Source organism: Magallana gigas, chromosome 8 (genome assembly GCF_963853765.1).
Source record: "Magallana gigas chromosome 8, xbMagGiga1.1, whole genome shotgun sequence".
Taxonomy (NCBI): domain Eukaryota; kingdom Metazoa; phylum Mollusca; class Bivalvia; order Ostreida; family Ostreidae; genus Magallana; species Magallana gigas.
Window position 1 is genome coordinate 21,322,745 of NC_088860.1, and position 21,609 is coordinate 21,344,353.

At 34.3% G+C, this 21,609-nt stretch overlaps 1 protein-coding gene across 1 annotated transcript; it reads right to left on the bottom strand.

Moving 5' to 3' along the window:
- Nucleotides 1–17,100: 17,100 nt before the first annotated feature.
- Nucleotides 17,101–21,143, bottom strand: LOC105343307 (acetylcholine receptor subunit beta). The gene is made up of 2 exons (XM_011450623.4): nt 20,754–21,143; nt 17,101–19,219 (listed from the first exon to the last, which is right to left on the bottom strand). Exons 1-2 carry the CDS (start codon nt 21,066–21,068, stop codon nt 18,320–18,322), a joined length of 1,215 nt encoding a protein of 404 aa, XP_011448925.3. The 5' UTR covers nt 21,069–21,143; the 3' UTR covers nt 17,101–18,319.
- Between the last annotated feature and the right edge of the window lie 466 nt (nt 21,144–21,609).

Genomic DNA, 21,609 nt, shown 5'->3' on the forward strand with positions numbered 1-21,609 from the left:
TTTTAAAAGATTCAAATGCAGACAAATCTAATTTACTGTTTACATGTACCTAGCATGTTAAATTTGACGAGCTTTGTCATTAGCTTGACAATTTCATGAATTAAATATTAACAGTTGTCTGTCCTCCAGGGAATAATCTTTAGTCATAGAATCGTTTAACTGAAGGTTGGAGGCCAATAAACCCCTCACGTTTAAGCGAGTTAATGACATGAAAAATTTACTTTAATTGTCGTTGTATGCTGCGACTTAATCAATAATCATTATTAATTAATACTAGTGTGATTGTTATGTCTAGTACATTGTCTTTACATGATTTTACTTTCTGATTTCATGATGATACTTTCACAAACTTATTTTAATTTATAACATGATCATAATCAACCTTTATATGCTGTAACTTGATAATTTGATGATACTCCGAACATTTCACGATGACATTTTGTTTTTGAATGATTATCATTCATTAAATTAGGATATTGATACTTTGTTAAATCATACTTTGTCATACCTAGAAAAAATGAAGCCTTAAGCTTTCTTGTTGTTACATCTACTAAAGCCCGGGGCCCCCTTTCACAATTGGCGCACGAGCAGTAGCGACTGAATATTCGTGCGACCGATAAAATTTCGGCCGAAATAATCGCATTTGAAAAAAGTATTCGTACGAAATTTGCACGATCTAAGCGAGCGTTGTGCGATGTTAACGCATTAAATCTTGCGATATATCTTGCGTCTATATGCGACTGTTGTACAATGAAAGCGACTGTTGAATGATAATGCGATAGGATCGCACGAGAGACCAGGTGATCGGACGATTGAACGTGCGCCAATGCGATTGGGCGTGCGATCAAGCGTTCAATGATACGAATGCTCGTGCGAGTCAGAGGGGGTATATATACCGCCCATTTCCGACGCTCTTCAGTAGACATAGTTGAAAGCGAAAGAACATGCCGGCCAGTAAGAAACAGAGATGCAGCAGCATTTATTATTATACCTCAATATGATTGTTCTATTATATTTGATTGGTCTAGAAAGTCACATGACAGGGCGATTTCATAGGAATGAAAAAGCTGATATGAGCATATGATTAAATCAAAAATATTTGATCATTATGATTCTCTATATATCACAAAACCAACTAAACTATCTATGATTCAAAATTATGAAAGAAAAACGAGAGTAACAGAGAACATCAAACAATCAAACAATTTTTAAAAAATCAACTTATTTTGTATAATCATATGTTGTTCGTTTATTGCATAAATGTTCAGGGAATATGAAGATTTATTCCCCCAGAAAAACAAATTTTCCGCGGGCGATGCCCTGGGGAAACATGATTTTTCTTGGAGAAATAAATTTTATATTTCCCTCACCATCATGCAATAAATGTATTTTGTTGAATTGTGGTCTGAAACAGAGATGATTATACAGGGTATATATACTAGTGGCAAAGCATGGCATATTACTGATTAGTCGTGCAATGATAGTAAAACGTTGCAAGATAACATGAGACATGTTGAGCAACAGACTCATGGTCGCACAATACGCGCATTACCAACTGCGATTCATCTTACGACCTTTAAAAATAATGCATCACTCTTGTGAGTACACAAAACGTTAATAAACGTTCGTAGTAATGTTCGTACGTTGTACTGCGATGTTTTGGATCGCATTCGGTCGCGTCTGAATTGTGTGCATGTCTACTATTTTGAGAAGACTTGATGCGAGCACTAAAACGCATGCAACGAATGCGAGAGCTCGTGCAACGTATGAGAGAGCTCGTGCGAATCTAAAAAATTCTAGTTGCAGTGTTGTAAAGTGCTCGTGCGCCAATTGTGAAAAGGACTTAAGACGTCACAGGAAATACATTTCAGTACTCAACAGTCACAGTGCTTTGAACATATTTCATTGTATAAACATAAACAAATGGTTCAAACACACAAGTTCTTACAACTTACTAGTACCAGGTTCTTACCGTATGCATGTATACTGATAATTTACAACCGCCTTCGTAATTATTATAACTTGGAGTTGAAAGTACATAAGAATGTATATTATTGAAATAGTCAAATTATTGAGCGAGCGTAAATGTAAAAGTTCTATTTGAATTTAGTTCTAGGCAGCAACAGATTGTAATAAAGAAAATCTATCACAGACTCTGATAAACTGATGTACAGCTAAAGAAAATACGTAAGTTTGAATTTTAACTGTGAACATTTTCTCCTTCTAACTTAACTTTTTATTGTCCGCCTGCTAATTAGAAATGTCGAAGTAATCAAAATAGTGGGGTAAACATTTAAAAACAAAGTAAATAAAAGAAAATTAAATTTTAATTTTTATGCAACATAAATATGAGCATCTAAACTTATTAGACGGAATTAGGTGACTCGTCTTTAAAACAATTCGCCCCAACTACAACCGAAGACAACTCGCACCCAGTTCTAAAATACCCTACAGTTATCATGTCAAAGGTAATTATGGAATCAACGATCAAATGATTACGTTTTGATATTCTTGAGATATATAATGATAATTACTGATTGATGATGTTATGATTAAAGTGATATGTTCAACGATAATTTTGTTTTTTTAAATGAATGTTAAACTTATCCACCATTGCACGCACACAAACACGTCATGGAACAATTTCAATGCTTGAAAGATACGTAGAAAAATTGATCACGAATTTGTATTGACAAAAAAGTATTTCCATTTGTGTTTGAGGCATAAATTGTTCCATTTGAGATGAAGTTCTTAACAACAATTTCTCCAATCAGTTCTCCTTATTATCAATAATAGCGATGAAAAGATATAAAGTTATAGAAATATTGATGATGAATATCGTACAAAAGCTTAGGAAGTCAATAGCGGATGTGACGTCACTCCACTCGATTCTCGTCTCAGTATCATGATCAGCGTCTGGTACTTCTGACACTTCGATCTTTTTTATTTCATTATTTGCTGATACCTGTACTTTTTTCGAGCAACTCCCCCATGATTTGCAACGCAGGCCTTTATCCAACTTTACAATCTTTATGTAGATTTGTGACATATCTGCGGTCTTTTTTCTATGATGCAGACGTAGTTGTATGGCTGAGATGACCAGTTCTAAGGTGCCAATAACCATTTGGAGAACAAGATAGAAGCTTAATATAGAGGTACTTTCGGGGTTTACCGGTAATTCTGAGCTAATAATTGACAGGAATACCGCAAACGATAGAAATACGGTAATGGAGTACCCCATCTTCTCCCCACCATCAACGGGAATCAGGAAAACTAACAAGCTGAGCAGGCCAAGGCAAAGGACAGGGAGTATTATATTCATTAGGTAATACTTTGGCTTTCGTTGTAGGTAAATGGTAAAGATAATTTCTGATTCATATTTATCTTTGTTGATAGTTGATTCGGTGTACAAAACTGTCCAAACACTGTTCTCTTCGTATTCGTAAAAGTCGATCCCATTGGATGACTTATGAATCGCAACCTCATCTACCGAGTAGCTCCACACAATGAAAATGATTTCGCATGTTTGTTTATCATATGGAAAGTAAGTGATGTCTATTGCACATCTTGTTTCAAACACCTCGTAGGGCTTCCACGTCACATCACCGGAGTTATAAACGTAAACGTAATAGAAGCTTCCACCCATCTCTTTAAACTTCGTGAAACCATTTTTTAAAACTAAGTCCGGTTTCCATATATCATTCTACAATGGAACATAAATACTTTGATCATCAGAAGAAAACCTTAATATGTTTTACGGTGCGACCGTTGGGGCGAGCACAGCATGTGATCAAACAATGAATTATGATAAATCAATAAAAATAAAATTAACAACGTAAATGAATTTGATTGCAAAATAAAAAAAACAACAACCTATTTTTCAGTAAATTTTCATTATTCATTGTTTATAAGATTTGTTATAATTTTATTTATTTATAAGTAGAACAATAGTTTAATCTCAGACACTATGTTGTTGAAGAATAAAGATTTTAATATAAATGTTATATATATAAATGTTCATTGTGCTGTATCTCCTCTTTTAAAGTGATTGTAACGTCAGTTCATCCCTTTTTTTGCAGTAGACATTTTTTCTTAAACTTACTTATAAAAATTGACTCATCATAGAGCCCCCCCCCCCCCCCCATGTTAAACAAAATAAATTTAATTTTTTTTCTTCAATTTACACATAGAAAATCGACTTATCATGGATTTGCCCCCTTCACTTTTTTAGTAAAATTAATTTTAACTTTTTTTAAATTTACGCTTAAATCTATAATTTATTTTATATATATATATATATATATATATATATATATATATATATATATATATATATATATATATATATATATATATATATATATATATATATATATATATATATATTATGTATATTATTTATTTATATAAATTATTTAAATATTTACTTATCATATTAAAAGAACATGGACACCCCCCCCCCCGCATGTAATAAATGGAAGTGAAAATAACAAACCATTGAACTGTAAAAAGAGCTGAAGAATTATAATTTCATGATTTTTTTCTTTTGGTTTGTAAAGATGTTTTGGATGAGGCTGCCATCCACCCACCCACCCCCTTTAAAAAAAAGGCGATGCTACGTGTACGTTCCAGGAAATTACCGTTATTATAGTGAATAAAATAAATGTGAGCATTCATCCAAATGAGTGCAAGTTACAACTATTTCCTGCATCTAAAGAAATGACCTCATTCTTTAGCTTTGCAAGATTCTGAGTTGATTTTGGTAATTTCAGGAGATTTACAATAACTTCAGTTAGAGTAATTTCCCCTTATTGTGACGTCAACGTTCACGTTGGTTAAGTGTCGTCTGACTCTTTAAAACTCTCCTGAGAAATAAAAGTACGCGAAGTTTATTGTGTTATTTACTTAAAAAGCATGATGTTCTTAAAATTACACATCTTATATGCTTCTCAAAAGTTTCACTTTGATTCTCGCGAGAACGTGAGGTTGGAAACCATTGGTACTATGAATTGTGGGTCAAAATTTACTGACGTCGAAAAAATCTATCGGATCAATGTGTAAACCTTTGTAACATCACTCGATTATTTTTGATTGAGAGTGTACTGAGGTGAACTTAAGAGATAACATTGACTGTATGTCGTATACATCGTTATTGTTTTTATATTGTCTTGCTGATTCTCGTGAGAGTGTAAAGACTACTGGGACGATTAAAACAATGCATAACTGGTCCGATTTACTGACGCCAAACAATTCCGTTGAATGAATGTGCAACTATTCCGAATTTTCTATTCACACACGCCTTGCCGGTAGAGCTCACTTCGCACCGGCGCTGCGCGCCGGCGAGCTGCACTCGCTATAAAACAAGTTAAGTCATTTCAGCGATCTTTACAAATATTGATTATGAGTGAATATTTATTTTAAAACACATCACACATCATGATGTCTCCTCGCAGATTTTGAATTATATCTGGATTGTTATAGATACCCAATTCAATATAGATACATCACCCCAATGGCGTAATTTAACTTGTTTTATATATACAAGGGTGTTGATTATTTGATATGTTTATTAGAAAACATTTTATATGTCAAAATATGTATGCCTAAATTTTTGAGCACACACTAATCTAGTGTTTTGGTTCTTTACTTTTCTATACTTTTATGTTAAACATTTCTTAATCCAGGTCATTTTAAAAGGCAAAAGAAAAAATTACTAGTGTAATTAACGGAGTTTCAAACGAATTAAAATGGATTCTAATTTTCACATGGTGCATTTGATAATTCAATGCATTTGATAATGTATTTTCAATACAAGTGTACTTATATAGTACATTTTTTTGTAGAATTACATGTAATATCTTCCTGTATGTATTTAAGGGGCATGGTCACAATTTTAGTCAAATTTTCTTTTTTCTATTTTTTATTGTTTACAATGCAACATTTGTGCATTTTTTTATGATCAACTAAACTTTGAGTGTCACTAGTTACACGAGTTATAAGCAAGATACAGAGCTCACAATTTTTAGGTTGTATAAACAAGCTCGTGCCATATTTATTTTTACATTGATTTAATGTATCGGTAAAAATTCTTCTTCAAGCTGATTCATTTTTTAATATCTGCTTATTTGTTTTGTTCATCAATTAACAGTTTCTAGCATTGATTATGATTTGTCACATTCATTTTAAACCTGGATTTTCTTTTCAATATTTTAAGGGGCATGGTCACGATTTTGGTCAAAAATTATTTTTTCGATTTTAATGTTTATAATGCTTCAGTAGGGCATTTTTAATAGGCAACCAAAATTTGAGTGTCATTTGTTGAGTTGTAAGCGAGTTACAGAGCTTACAATTCCTCGCTATGTAAACAAAGCTTTTGTTTATATTTTGAATGTTGAAGTGAAAATTCCAGTTTTAGACCTAAAATGAATGTGTTAATCGTTAGAAACTGTTTATTCATGCTTAAAAAAAATAAGAATATAGACAAATCATATTGAAAAAGATTTTTTACTGGTATATTGAACCTATATAAACAAAAACAGGGCACGAGCCTTGTTTACATGACGAAGAATTGTGAGCTCTGTATCTTGCTTAAAACTCATCGACGGGCACCCAAATTTCGTTTGATCATTTGAAGTGCATTCATAAAGTATTGTAAATAATAAAAACAGAAAAATAAAATTTAACCAAAATCGTGACCATGCCCCTTTAAAATGTAAACAAGAACATTACACGAGCTTTGTTTACATACCACAGAATTGTGAGCTCTGTATCTCGCTTATTATTTGACGAATAACACTCTTAGTTTGGTTGACTAGTACTGAAGCATTGTAAATATTAAAAAAATTTAGTTGACTTGTACTGAGGCAGTCAGAAACAGAAAAATAAATTTTGACCACAACTGTGATCATGCCCCTTCAAAGTTAAATTCGGTTTGATTGATAAGAAAAATCCTATAGCAAAAGCAAAATTCGTTATAGTTAACATTGAGAAAGAGTAAGGAGGTTTTAACTGAAAAAGAGTGGAATTATTTCAATGTTTTAATGATGATAAAATTTATCAAATAACTTTAAGGCTATGATGCAAAATCTAGCAATAATTTCGAACATTAATATATTTCACATTTTGTGATGAACTAAAAACAAAAATCTTCTCCTCTACCTACCTGATTCAAATAAATCCAATTTATATCGTTGGTTGCACTATCCCATGCTAAATTTTGGTCCGTCCATGTTAAATACAGGTAGCCAGTTGTAACGAGTTTCTCTGCCACTTCATCCACGTCGTTGACAATGGAAAGATAAAAACTGACGTCGATGGACAGAGTAGATTGTTGATCCTTTACTGGCCTGGTTCTCTTGTCATAATCATTAAGCAGTGTCGAGATCAAATTATTGACTTTAGTGGAAGTATTACCCTCGACATAGGAAAGAAAACATTTTGAGAATAGAAACAGGTGAAGCAAAGTCAAGTTCATCGTGGATAAAACACACGATAAATGATTTATCCAATGTGCAATATTTCTTTAAGTCACTGTGTATGAAGGTCCGTTCAGCTATAAGATGAACTGGGATAATTACATTAATTATTAATACTTTTATGTCTACTGGATGTTAACAGATTCATTATACGATCGAGTTAGTAATTACTGTAGGAATGAGGAGGTTTTATGGGGGTTTTATGCCATTGTATGCCACTGGTGCTCATCTTATTATTGTATGAATGTTTCGAATTTAGGTATCATTTTTCGATGCAATAGTACACTGGTTTTCTGACTTATCCATTCGAAATAAAATAAACTGAATGACTTCTATGGATGTTTCTTTTCTTCTCTATTTTAGTTTTGAACAACATATTCAGAAATCTTTTAATTAGGCTTTGGCAATATGCTATACAGCGCATCTTCTCATCTGTCACCAAATTTCTGTTTGTACAGTTTAATCGGCAGACACCTAAAATTCTTTTTTTTAAATCTAAAATAATTTCCATTCGTTTTTAAAGCAACAACAGAAAATGTTTGTAAAAGCATGTACAAAGATCTGTATTTACTCACAACATATGTTAGCTGCAGATCTGTACCTCTACGGGATTATTTAAACTGTCAAATAAACGGACGTTAAACTGAAATGAGAGATCAATCGCAACTTCTGGGCTCTGTCCGGCAAAGCTCGGAAAAAACCTTGAATGTATTAAAGGAAGTGAACATGAAAATATTATCAAGGGCTCAAATTTGTCTGTTTGATGTGTATAATGATATCTGAAAACCGTTTAGACAGAGCTTTCCTCAGTAAGAAGATATACCACTTAGAATAACTAATTCTTGCAATCCATGAGCGCTGCCATATTGTTAAAATCATTACCTCCCTGCTGGATTATCTCTAAGCATCTAAGAGAGGGCAGCACTGATGCTGACGTCAGTGAGACACATTGCATTTTTACACACGTTTAGTAACAGAGATAAAATGCCATCATCAAAATGTTAATTGAAACTTGCAATGGATGTAAAGACTTGTCATTTTTAAACAGTGTTTATGGAGGAAGATTTTGGATCTCAGAATGATATATTCCCACCAGCAGTTAATGTGACATGTAACTAGAATGGAATGTCCGTGGATCAGTGTTATTGTGACCTATTTTTTCTTGCACTCGGGAATTTCTTGTTTATGAGTTTGATAATACATAAATGAGCACACAATGTGCATTGCTCAGCATCCCGACTTTTAAAAAGTGTCGCAGTCCTGTTATTCTTCTGACAGCATAAACAGAACCGGCGTACATATCATCAAGATCTTATCTATCAAAAACGATAAAAACAAATCAGAAAAATTTCCAGGGCATTTAAATAAAAAGTAACGGTAAGAAACCCCCCAGAGAAAATGAAATTACATTTTTATATATTAATTTAAATTGAAATCCATAAACAGCATTTTATTTATGTAAACACTGACTGCCACATCTCCGTACAAATATCTTGAATGCGATGGTCTCATATTTCACAAATTAATTTATCTATTCGTTTTTTGCACAAATCATATATAGTTGTTTACATCAATATCTATACTTACTGCATCAACTTTTTGCATTTTCCCCGAGCTGCCTACGATCATGCCTGAACTTTAGAGACCATCCCTGTGGTATCATCTAGTGTTTACCCATAATGCACAAGCATACTTCCGTTTCAGTTTTGTTCGGGCTTTCGAGAAGAAAAGCCGCGTGCTTTTCTTTGATTAAAATTTCTTAAGCCAGCGGTCTTAAAATGTCTGATTCATTTAAAATTTGCGTAAAATGTAATAGAGAAATGACCGTTTTGGATGACCACTCAGAGTGCTATAGACACAGAGTTTGCAACGAAGCGTTTCCATGCGAAGTTTGCAGTAAGTGGTCAGAGGAAAAACGGACGTTAATCAGAAAGATGATCGAGCGAAAGAATACTGAAGCGGGGAGAAAGTCAGTTACATTGCCAAATCCAGAAGTTCCCTCTGTGGGGAATAATGGCAATTGTTCTGATAGTCAAGTTTCCTCTGCGGGAAACGTAGCTGCATCAGAAAATCTTTCTCCGACAGAAACGAGTCAAAATGGCGGCGACTTGACGCAAGGTTCAGTCCCACCTCAAGTAGGTAATTTTCCGCCTTTCATGTTGGGAAATTTCGAAGCCCAATGGCAGCAATATCAAGAGAATTGCAAGAAAAGGTTGATTGACGCTAGAATTAAAGAGTTGGTCCAGGATTCGAATAAACAACCGACTGGTGCTATTACGTCTGACGTTCGTTCAGACAGGGCGTGTAACAGGTTCGATAGATTTCGACCGTCAGATGATCAACGCTCCAGAAAATCGGATGACGATGATCTGGTAAGCCACAGAGGTGAAACTGATCAAGTCTTAAGCAATTCACTTGATGATGTTATTGATGTTCACGAGGACAATCGTTCAGAGTTTGATAACTCTGTCTTGGGTTCAGTACATACGCATGACACAGATTCTAATAGTTCATGCATGGTAGACTGGAAAAATTTTGTTAAAAAAGTGTCTACAGAACTCAGTTGATGCCTCTGAAAATCAGAGCCGAGACTTCAAATCATACATGTCAAATCGTTTGATTGGGACAAAATCATCTACCCCACAACAGTGTTTGCCTATGGATGGGTACATTTTGAACATATTAACAGATGTTGATGAAGAATTCCAGCGAAAAGGTCCAATTCGGACTTATAAAGCATCAGATGATGAAAAATACAGAGTCACTTCCTCCGACTTTGACAAGTATTGCACAACGCTGCGCCTTGATGACAACATTGAGGACAGCAGTTCTACAACAGGGAGAAAAGGAAACAAAAATTCTTACCGGTTCTGCAACCCTATGTTGCATTCACGCAACAATGAGTTATGGAAGATAGATCAAGGATCTCGACTTCTTCTTAGAGAGTTGACATATGCCTCTCTAATTATGTCCTACGTTAATAAAGTTGTATCTGATGAGGACAAAACAGAGGCCCTACAAGCACTCATGCAGGTGTTCAAGTCAATGGCTGATGTTACTTCCCGCATATAAGTGCGTGCAGTTGCAGCCCGCAGAGCCATTCACATTGAGGATTTTGCTTTTAAAAACAAAGCAACTGAAAACAAACTACTTGTACAGACAACTCTGAATCCTAAGTTCTTTTGTGGGAAGTATTTTGATATTCTTCACGCAAGTGCAGAAAGTATGCGCGATGCTAAAGAAACACAGCACCTGAGGGGTTCAAAGCAGAGAGATGGTTCAGCCCTCAGTTCTGCAAGGAAAAGAAAGAGAGATGATTCAATGGGCACCTCGGAACCGAAAGAACAGCAGTCATCCTTTGCAAAGAAGGGAAAGTTTGCTGCAGAAAAGAATCAAAAGACTACTAAAGGAAGAGGACGAAATTTCAATTCGAAAGGTTCCTTCAGAGGTCAAACTCGTGGCTCTGCACAAGATCGTTTGGGGTTTCGCCCCCCAAAGTAATTTTGACGGATCAATTAGAGATTCGACTCGAGTTGCAGAAATCAGCCAAAGTAGGCTATCGGATCATTTCGTACCACAGGGAGTGGATGAAAATTACATCCGACGATTGGATTTTAAAAATAGTCCAGGAAGGACTCAAACTTGTGTTCATAAAACATCCTCCAAATACAGGAGTAAGAATAACAAATGTACAAGATGTCGTCCAAAGACGATGTAAAGACGATGTATTTTAGAAGAAATAGAAAGTTTATTAGAAAAGCATGCCATAGAGATTGTTCCCAAGACCCAGGAAGGTCAGGGGTTTTACAGCACCCCCTTGTTGTTCCAAAACGAGACGGAGGATACCGTCCGGTTCTCAATTTGAAACCGTTAAATATATTTCTTCAAAATCAACATTTCAAGATGGAATCTCTAAGGTCAATAATACAGGCTCTGAATGTAGGAGACTGGGTGGCATCAATAGATCTAAAGGATGCATATCTACATGTTTCAATTTATCCAGAAGACAGGAAATACCTCAGGTTTTGCATAGACAATATCCATTATCAATTCCGGTCAATGCCCTTCGGTCTAGCAACAGCCCCAAGAGTGTTTACGAAATTAATGGGGGCAATAGGTGCACATCTAAGAAGTCAACAGATTTCCATTTATATGTACCTGGACGATTGGCTTCTCAAAAATGCAGATCGAATAACATTAGTTCATCAACTAAGGAGAACTTTGTTTCTGCTGATGGACTTGGGCCTGGTAATAAATCATTCCAAGTCAATTCTGCAACCAACGCAACGGATAACTTATCTTGGAGCACTATTCAACCTCCAACAGGGTATGGTCTATCCCAGTTTGGACCGTTTTCTCAGTCTGCGTGGGGCAATTTCTACCATGGTTATGGAATCTTTTATCCCAGCACGTACATTCCTCAGAGTCCTTGGTTTAATGGCAGCCTGTATAGATTTGGTACCTCTTGCCAGACTCAAGATGCGTCCCATTCAGTTCTGCCTTCTTTCCCAGTGGCGTCCACATGTGGACGAACTGGATCATATGATTCAAATCGACAGTTTCCCCATCCCACATCTTCTCTGGTGGATAGAGAGATGGAACGTTCTGGCAGGGACGTTTATTCTGAGCTTCAGAGCAGACTTAACCTTGTGGACGGATGCATCAACTTACGGGTGGGGAGCCCACCTAAAGGATCGCAATGTATCGGGGAATGGACGGTGATAGAACAGTCATCACATATAAATCTGTTGGAATTCAGTGCAGTGGAGAATGCACTTCATCACTTCAGGGACAATGTCAAACACAGGCAAGTCTTGCTGAGGACAGACAATTCAACTGTAGTATCTTACATCAATCGCCAAGGGGGACAAAGTCTGCAGCCCTATGCATGATGTCATGGAGGATTCTGCATTGGTGTCACCTTCTCGGGATACAGCTCAAAGCAGCTCACATTCCTGGGAAAAGGAATGTAATAGCGGATCAGTTGTCCAGAGGGCGACAAATTCCCAAGATGACAGAATGGAGTCTCAACCAAGAAATAGTTCAGCAGATTTTTCGAATTTTCCCCACTCCAAACATAGATTTATTCGCAACAAGGGAAAACCGGAAACTAACAGTGTTTTGTTCTCCGTTTCCAGACCCCTTGGCATTGGAATGCGATGTGCTAGCTGTAGATTGGACAGGAATGTTTGCATATGCATTTCCTCCTCCCATATTAATTCCGAAAGTACTCAGGAAAGTGAAACAGGAGTCGTGTGTTCTTCTCCTCATCGCTCCGTTTTCACCAAGACAGTCATGGTTTCCAGACCTACTACATCTATTGGTCGACATTCCAAGGGAACTTCCAATAATAAGAGACATGTTGACTCAAAGAAGAGGGCAGTTCATTCATCCAAGTCCAGAAAGTCTGCATCTGGCGGTTTGGAAAATTTCAAACAACAAAGAACAGCGAATAGATTTTCTGAGAAAGCTAAGTCAATTATCTTCAACTCCCGAAGACGGTCAACAAGAAAAATAGAATACGAATCCACAAGGAATGGTGTGCCAAGAACCAAAAGATTTCAGTTGAGGCCACTGTACCTGATTTAGCAGACTTCTTCATCTATTTGCATGAGGAACGTAATTGTCAGCCAAATACGTTAATGGGTTATAGGTCAGCGATAGCATCTATGTATAAGAGTTGGAGCAATAGATCTGTCAGTAACAACACTGATCTGCCAAAGTTAATAAAAGGAATATACAATTCTGAACCTAATGTACGACTCCCAAATTAGGATTTGCCGACTGTCCTTTGGAAGTTGTGTGATTCCCCATTTGAACCGATCAATTCATGCGATATGAAGTACCTTACATGGAAGACGGTGTTCCTTGTAGCTCTGGCAACAGCATCAAGAGTAAGCGAAATTCAATCTCTTTCAATTGGAGAGTCACATTTACGTCTTAAGCAGAATGGAATACGTTTATTACCAAATACATGTATACAGTTTTTAGCCAAAACTCAGAGATTAGGAAAGCCATGGAAACCAATATTCATACCAGAGTTTTATAGCTTTGCAACAGACAGTAGAGACTTGCTTTTGCGTCCTTGTAGAGAATTTAAAATGTACCTAAAAAGGACAGAGTCTTCTCGTGGTGATGAAAAGTGTTTATTCTTGACTTACAAATTGGACTCACAAAAACCGGCATCCAAGAATTCAATTTCAAGAAGGATTGTGTCACTTGTAAAGTTTGTGTATGAACATAACAATGAGACTTTATCTCATGTGCGAGCACATGATACAAGACGATTGGCAACTTCATGGGCCCTTTTCAATGGTGCAACTCTAGAAGAAATTCTACAGACAGCTCATTGGGCAACAGAAAACACCTTTACTTCATTCTATATGAGAGATGTTCTTCAAGGAGAAGCTCGGTTTGCCAAGTCATCAGTCCTTGATACATCGAGATGGGCAAAAGAAAAAGAACAAAAATAGAATATCTTTTTTGGTGAGTGTATTCTTTATTTTACTATTATATGATAGTGATTGTAATCTCCCGCCCAATATTTCTGCTACAAATTCTGCAAAAAGTTGATGCAGGTAAGTATAGATATTGATGTAAACTGGAGGTTTTTAAAGGTAAAACCCCTGTTAAGAGATATATATACTTACCTGCATCACCCACCCCTGTTCATTGGGTCCTATTTGTGTAGGCCCTCACAAAACTGTAACGGAAGTATGCTTGTGCATTATGGGTAAACACTAGATGATACCACAGGGGTGGTCTCAAAAGTTCAGGCATGATCGTAGGCAGCTCGGGGAAAATGCAAAAAGTTGATGCAGGTAAGTATAGATATCTCGTAAACTTTAAAAACCTCCAATCTGAGGTTCATTTATAGAAATGTACTAAATCCTTCTCTTCTCATGACAGTACACAACATTTTTCTTCACATCAAGGCATATTTTTCTTTGTAACTTTAATCAACTTATACATAAACACTGGCCTAGTTCCAACATTGACCCAGTCACTAGCAGCAATGTGGCTTATCTACGTCAGAGAACAGGTGCATGCTTGGGAATAATGGATTACCTCCATAAGTCTTTCACTGAGAGTGTTAAATTGATAAAATCTCTTAATAGAAATAAACAAAAAGGTAACAGACCTCATTTTTAAGTTTCAAAAGGCTTTTAAAATTTATTAAGCAACAATGAATTTTTTTATGTTCACTTCCTTTAACAAAAATGAATTATTAATATATCCAGTTTAATGCTTTCAACTCTTTTTTTTTTGAAAGTCGGAAATTAATTTGTAGAAAAAGTATCATTATTCAATTTAGTAAGAGATCATAATGACAAAGAAGCATAGCAATATGTACAACGAAGCATCAGCGTTTAATGACAAATTATCATCGAAAATTACAAAATGAATCTACATTTAGTGAAATAACACTAATTGAAACTTAAAGGGACTTGGACACGATTTGACTTAAAATTTTCAAATTTTATTTTCCCATTTTCAATGTTTATACTGATAAATATAGAAGTTTACAATGCTATGTCAAAATTTGAAAGTCAAATATCAAGTTATAAGCAAGATACAGAGATTATAATTCTTTGTTTTGTAAACAAAGCTCGAAAATGTCATTTTTTACGAATGTGTTGTATTGGTGTAAGTTTCAATCAAGTGTATCTTTCTTTTGTTGAAAATAGTATTTATGAAGATATTGAATTAATTTAAATTGTTTTTTGCATGTCATTTGTCTACAAAATGGTAATACTCTACATTACATTTTTGTAAACAACTATAAGACTCGAGCTTTGTTTACATAACAACCAATTCTTACCTCTGTATCTCGCTTGTAACTTGACTTTAACATTCAATATTTTGGTCAATTATTTAGAATGCACCAGTTAACCATTTTATACATAAAAAATAAAAATAAAATTTTTGAACTCAAATCGTGTCCAAGTCCCTTTAACTACTAGCAAAGAAAGTAAACCAATATCACCATTGTTCTGTTCAATTATCATCAAGATACCATTTGTATTTCTACTTAACATCGGAATGTTGTTAACTGCCTCCTTAATCCAACAGTTTCAGCGTTGGTTAAAAGGTTTTAAATTATTCAATTCGGTTAAATAATATAAAACTTTATTGTCAAACTTATTAACTATTTTCTTTTATGTAATACGAAAATAATTTGATTATTTTCTAGCGAAGACGAAAATCACAATGCTGACTGTGAAGTACTAATGAACGAGTGACCCAGTGTGTCCAGTTCATGTTGAGGCTACGATAAACCATAATCTTATTCTATAAACAGAAATTAAAAGTACATACAGTTTAAAAAAATTAATATCTTTTGTGGGTCATAGAACGGAACGTTTTAAATATGCACTTTTTTCTTACCTTTAATGACTAGAAACATTTTAAAGGTTCATTCTAAGTGTTAGATATTGTTCTGGTTAGACATACATGTACTTAAATAACATGTACTTAAATTAAATACATTTCATAACTTCAACCATCACCTGCATATGAATTTCTTGTTTCTTAGTTAATTCGACAAGCAAGGGCAAGCTCTACGTATGAACGATGTCTAAGGCTAGGCAAGCTAACGAGAAAAAATTTGATAAAACAGGACTATCAACAGTCTCGATTACAGTTATCTTTTCGTAAATTCTATGGTCGATACAACGACCTTGACAGCAAAAACAATCTTCCACTAGGTCACATGCTGACTGACGTTTTTTATACTTATTGTTAGACCATAATTAGTCTCCCAATTGTTTTCGGATTGTTCTGTTTTCCTATAACGACAAAGAGCACAAGGCGGGTGTCACCAGTCAGCAGAGGATGCCCACTCCTCCATGGCTTACGACCCTACCTGTAATTTTTGTAGAGACCCGTGTTTGCTCTGCTCCTTTTGTATTTCTCCTTTGGACTTTTGATTTTGAACACTGTTCGTTATCACCCCATGCCATTCCTATTCTTATTTTTAAAGTTAAAAATTAATTTATACAGAGTGTCGTCATGTATTACAAAATTACAAAAACAAAGAATCATCATTTATAATAAAGTATAAGCATAGAATGAAAAATCATCATAGAACAATACAAAAAGGATAAAAAAAAAACACGAGTATAAGCATTAGCATTGAAAGAAAAAAGTATCGATTAACATTAATAAATAGTGTGAGGAAGTATCAGCATATAATGTTTAAAGCAATATGAGCTGTATTTTTTATAATTTTCTTTCTCATTTAAATACCTGCTAAAATACTTAGTCTGCAAATAACTTGAACTTTTATCACAAAATAAGATTTTTAAAAATCATTTATTTTTGTCAGAAGAAAGATTTCTCTTCAAAGGAATATATTGAAGTTAAATTTTTGTACAGGACGACAGTAATTCAATTCTGCTTCAATTTGGGCTCATATCGGCTCTTCCCACATAAATAAGGCTAAAGGAAATTTTAAAAAACCATGATATTATTGACATTTTAGTAGAAAATAACATTTTCGTGAAAAAAGCAATTCAGCATAAAATATGCAGCTTATATTACTTTAAGCATCATCGTATACATGTAATGTTTAACTATAATCTTAGATTGTACATATATCATTACGCAGAATTAAAACTGCAAAACTATCAGCATCACATAAGGTTTTCATAGTTTTATTTGTAAATGGATTGAATGTTCACACCACAGATTTTCTTTTTTAATTCATTTTTGTCATTCAAATATTTTCATAAAATGCAGGGGACAAAACTCAATTAAGTTTTCTCATATTGGGGATTAATAGTTCTTAACAAGTTGATTTCAGAGAATAAATAAATAAAAAAGATATAATTCATTGTCTATCTATTTTACATCGGAGTACTGTTAACTGCCTCCTTAAATCAACAGTTGACAAAACATGTGCAGCGGTGGTTTAAATTTTCAATTATTGGTTAAATATTTTAAAACTTAATAACATAAACTGTTATTTATATTGCTTTGTGTCTGAAATACAAATAAAAATTTGATTACTTTCCAAGACGAATATCATAATGTTTCAGATAAAATCCTTGTGAACCAGTTATCCAGTAGATCTAGTTCATGTTGAGGGCACGATAAACGATTGAATATTTTTAAAAGGGGATACTATGAAACGCTTGAAATGTACAGTTTTTACTTCGATTGATTAGGAACATTTTAACGGCTCATATTTTAACGATTTTACTTTTGCTGTTTACAAAACAATGATACATGTATTCCATAATTACTTGTTCTTCTCTCAAGATATACCGGTGATTTGCAATATGATATTGCAGGTTAAGTAAAATTGTCATAATGACACTTATGTGGGCTAGCACACCGAGTGAAAATTTGAATATAACATAAAATGACATAACCTTACATGTCTAAGTAAACACAGCATTTTTTGAAATACTTGAAAATGTACTTGTTTCCCAAAAAAATCTTTATTGTCTCTTTTTTTAATTTTGAAGTTTTATGCTTGATTTCAATCTGATCTACACGTCTTAAATGTAAAAGAATAATATCTACAACTTTTTTTAACTATTTCCAACCAACATCTCTCCCAAAATTATAACGTTCGTTTATAAATTTTTACTTTTGCTGTTCTCTGTATTTTTCCATTAGAAACTTTTAAAAAGATTCATATTTTTGTCTGATTGAATTGGAAAAAAAACACAATTCGAGGCAAATAAGTCCTTAAACTAATTGAATAAATGGATGGAAATATTTATTTCAACTTTTCTACATAACAAAACGATTAAAGTTTTAACGCATCGAAACACTTTTAAAAAGTGTTGATTTATGAGGACCAAATTGACAATTTACATAACTTTGACCTATTTCTACGATGATATAATTGAAATGAAGAGATATGAGGTTACAACAATGTTGAAAATAAAAAACAACCAGAAACATAAAAAGTCAATAGCGGATGTGACATCAGTCCACTCAATGTCGTCATCCGTATGAATTCCCTGTTCTTCGATCTCATTTTTTTCAATCGCACGTACTTTCTTTGAAAGACAACAGCCTGATTTACAGCGCAGACATCTATCAAGCTTCACCATTTTTCTGAAGATTTGAGACATATCAGCGGTAGTTTTTCTGTGATGCAGACGAAGTTGTATGGCTGAGATGACCAGTACTAGAGTACCTACACCCATCTGAAGAACAAGGTAGAAGCTTAATGTGGAGGTACTCTCTGAGTTTACCGGTAATTCGGCACTGATTATGGACAGGAAAACCGCAAACGATAGAAATACGGTAATGGAGTATCCCATCTTCTCTCCAGCATCCACAGGTATCAGGAAAACTAACAAGCTGAGCAGACTAAGGCAAAGGACAGGCAGAATCATATTCATGACAAAATACTTTGGCTTTCTTTGCAGTTCAATTTTGAAGATGATTTCTGATTCATATTTATCTTTGTTAACAATTGATTCAGTGTCCAGAATTGTCCAAACACTGTTCTCTTCAAACTCATAATATTCGACACCATTGGGAGACTTCTCAATTTCGACTTGATTGACTGAGTAACTCCACACGATGAAAACGATTTTGCAGGTTTGTTTATCGTATGGAAAGTGAGTGATATCAATAGAACATCTAGTTTCAAACACCTCGTAAGGATACCACGACACATAACCAGAAGAATCGACAGAAACGTAGTAGAAACTTCCTCCCATCTCTTTAAATTTAGTGAAACCATTTTTTAAAACTATGTCCGGTTTCCATATATCATTCTACAATGAAACATCATACGCTTTAGTGGCAAATCAGAAGAAAAATTAAACAGTAGAAAATATACTTATAAATGACAATATTTTGCCAATAGACTATGAAATGCCAGCACAAGAATAACAGCTTACACCTTCGGTGATTCAACACGTATTAGCTGCATCTTTTGTTAAATGGGGACGTTGCTTCAGATGAAAGGGATAATCCCCTTCCCTAATATTTTTGTTCAAATCAGGCTTATTTTGGACATGCAAGGCTAGGAATTAACATGAAATCTGACCTTAAGAAACATATCTCCCTCCCACTACATCTCCCTCCCCGATTTGAAATAAAAATCCTTTGGTATGTGTATGCCATTGAGGTTTGACATTTAATAAAAAAGATATTGCAACAAATGAAATTTTTTTAGTTGCAACAAACTACACATATGGAATAAACAATCAAAGGACAAAAAAAGTTTGTAATTTTTTTCAGTCAGCTGCAATAAAAATAAATTACGCCAAAATAATCAATAATATTTTAGATTTCTATTCCTGTCCACTCCTCTAAACATCCACACTTTAGGATTTTAATTCGAAAAAAAATTCAAACAGAAACAATTGCTAGTAAGCAAAAATTCGGACACATTATATACAAATGAATTTATTATGCCTCAATATGATTATTCTGTATAATGCGACATCTGATTGGTTCTAGACAATAAAACTTCATATTTCCCTGTCATCGTCATATTTTTCATCATATCCCACTCCCTTGAATTTTCATTTTATGATGAAGAAAAATCCCGAGAAAAATACGATTATATCAAATGGTTAATTCTTTTTACAAAATCGTTTTAAATCCTTTATATACTGTAAACCAATTTTTATTCGCAGCGACTTTATTTAGCGACCAAGACTTATCCAGACCTGTATTGTTATAAATCTATAGACAAAGGATTGGTACGCGAGAAATATTCGCGACGAAAATTCTCTCGCTAACCTCCCGAAAATTTCTCGCTCGCGAATAAAAGTTGGTTTATGGTATAAGAAAATATATATGTATATTGTACAAAAAATGAAATTCCTATTATTATTATAATAATAGTTTAATGTCTAAAGTGTTATTTCTCGGGTTTCTGCAAGATATCGTTTAGATATAAGATTGAGTAAAAGTAACGTTTGAAAATGTGGTTGCTTTGGTGATTAGTAAGAGGTGGGGAAAATAGCTGCTACTTGCTTGTTATAGAGAGAAAGAAAGATTCTCTACTAGACATTGCTCTGTTGATTTTAAATAATTGTAACACCAAGCTATCACATTTTCAATTTTTTGTTATGTTCAGTGTTAAATAATGATAACATTGTTAAACAAATTCTTATTTTGTTCTATAGGGAGTTTCTATATAGCTATGTGACGTAATAAAATTAAAACCCAGAGCTACATATACTATTTACATTTTTTTAGGGATGTCAACGAATGTTCGAGTACTCGACTATCGCTCGGTCTTAACGATATCAACTAGTTGCAAGGCCTCCGTAATCTTAAATTGTCGTGTCCTACCTGGTTCAGGTGAATTGAGTATATGTCATGATTCGCCGCATAATCCCACACTAAGTTCTGGTCTGTCCAAGATAGAGAAAGCCATCCGGTGGTGACGAATTTCTCTGCTACCTCATCGATGTCGTTGACAATGGAAAGATAAAAACTGATGTGTATTTTGACGGCTTTGTCCTGATCATTGACAGGTCTGGTCCTCTTGTCATAGCCTTGGAGTAGTGTCGAGATCAAATTGTTCACCTGTGCGGGAGTACTGCCGTCGACTCCAGAGAGAAGAAATGCGAATGAAAAGTACAACAGAAGCAAAAACCTGTTCATCTTCGTTTAAGTTCTTTCAATGATATGTAGTTGATCAGAGTGTTTGTGGAACAATCAAAGTAACATCTCAATCAAATCGATGGAAATGCATACTGAGGGAAAGTGTAATTACTAATCGGTATTTTAATTATAACTAATCCATAACACTGCAGAGGTTAAAAGGATTAACCTGCCGATTTTAAATATATTGAGAATGTTAAGATTTAAGCGGATTTGCATTTATTAAAATGATAAGTGTTCTAATAGTTGGCCTCTACTTATAAAGGCGACTAAATTTGTTCTAAAAAATCAGTCTGAAATGTTAAAGTTGAATTAAAGGCCATGAAATCATGCATCCTAAAAAGAGGGTATGAAGTAAATAATTTCTCCTTTCGTGATAAGCAAAGCTAACTTTTCCCTATAATAACAATAAGAACAATAACAGTGTTGTAAATCGTATGTTAGCATACTTCTTCCCCGTATGTGCAAGTTATTTTTCAATCAAATATGTCGACATGCTAGATAAATATGTGACATGCAAGATAATAACTTTAACGTGTAA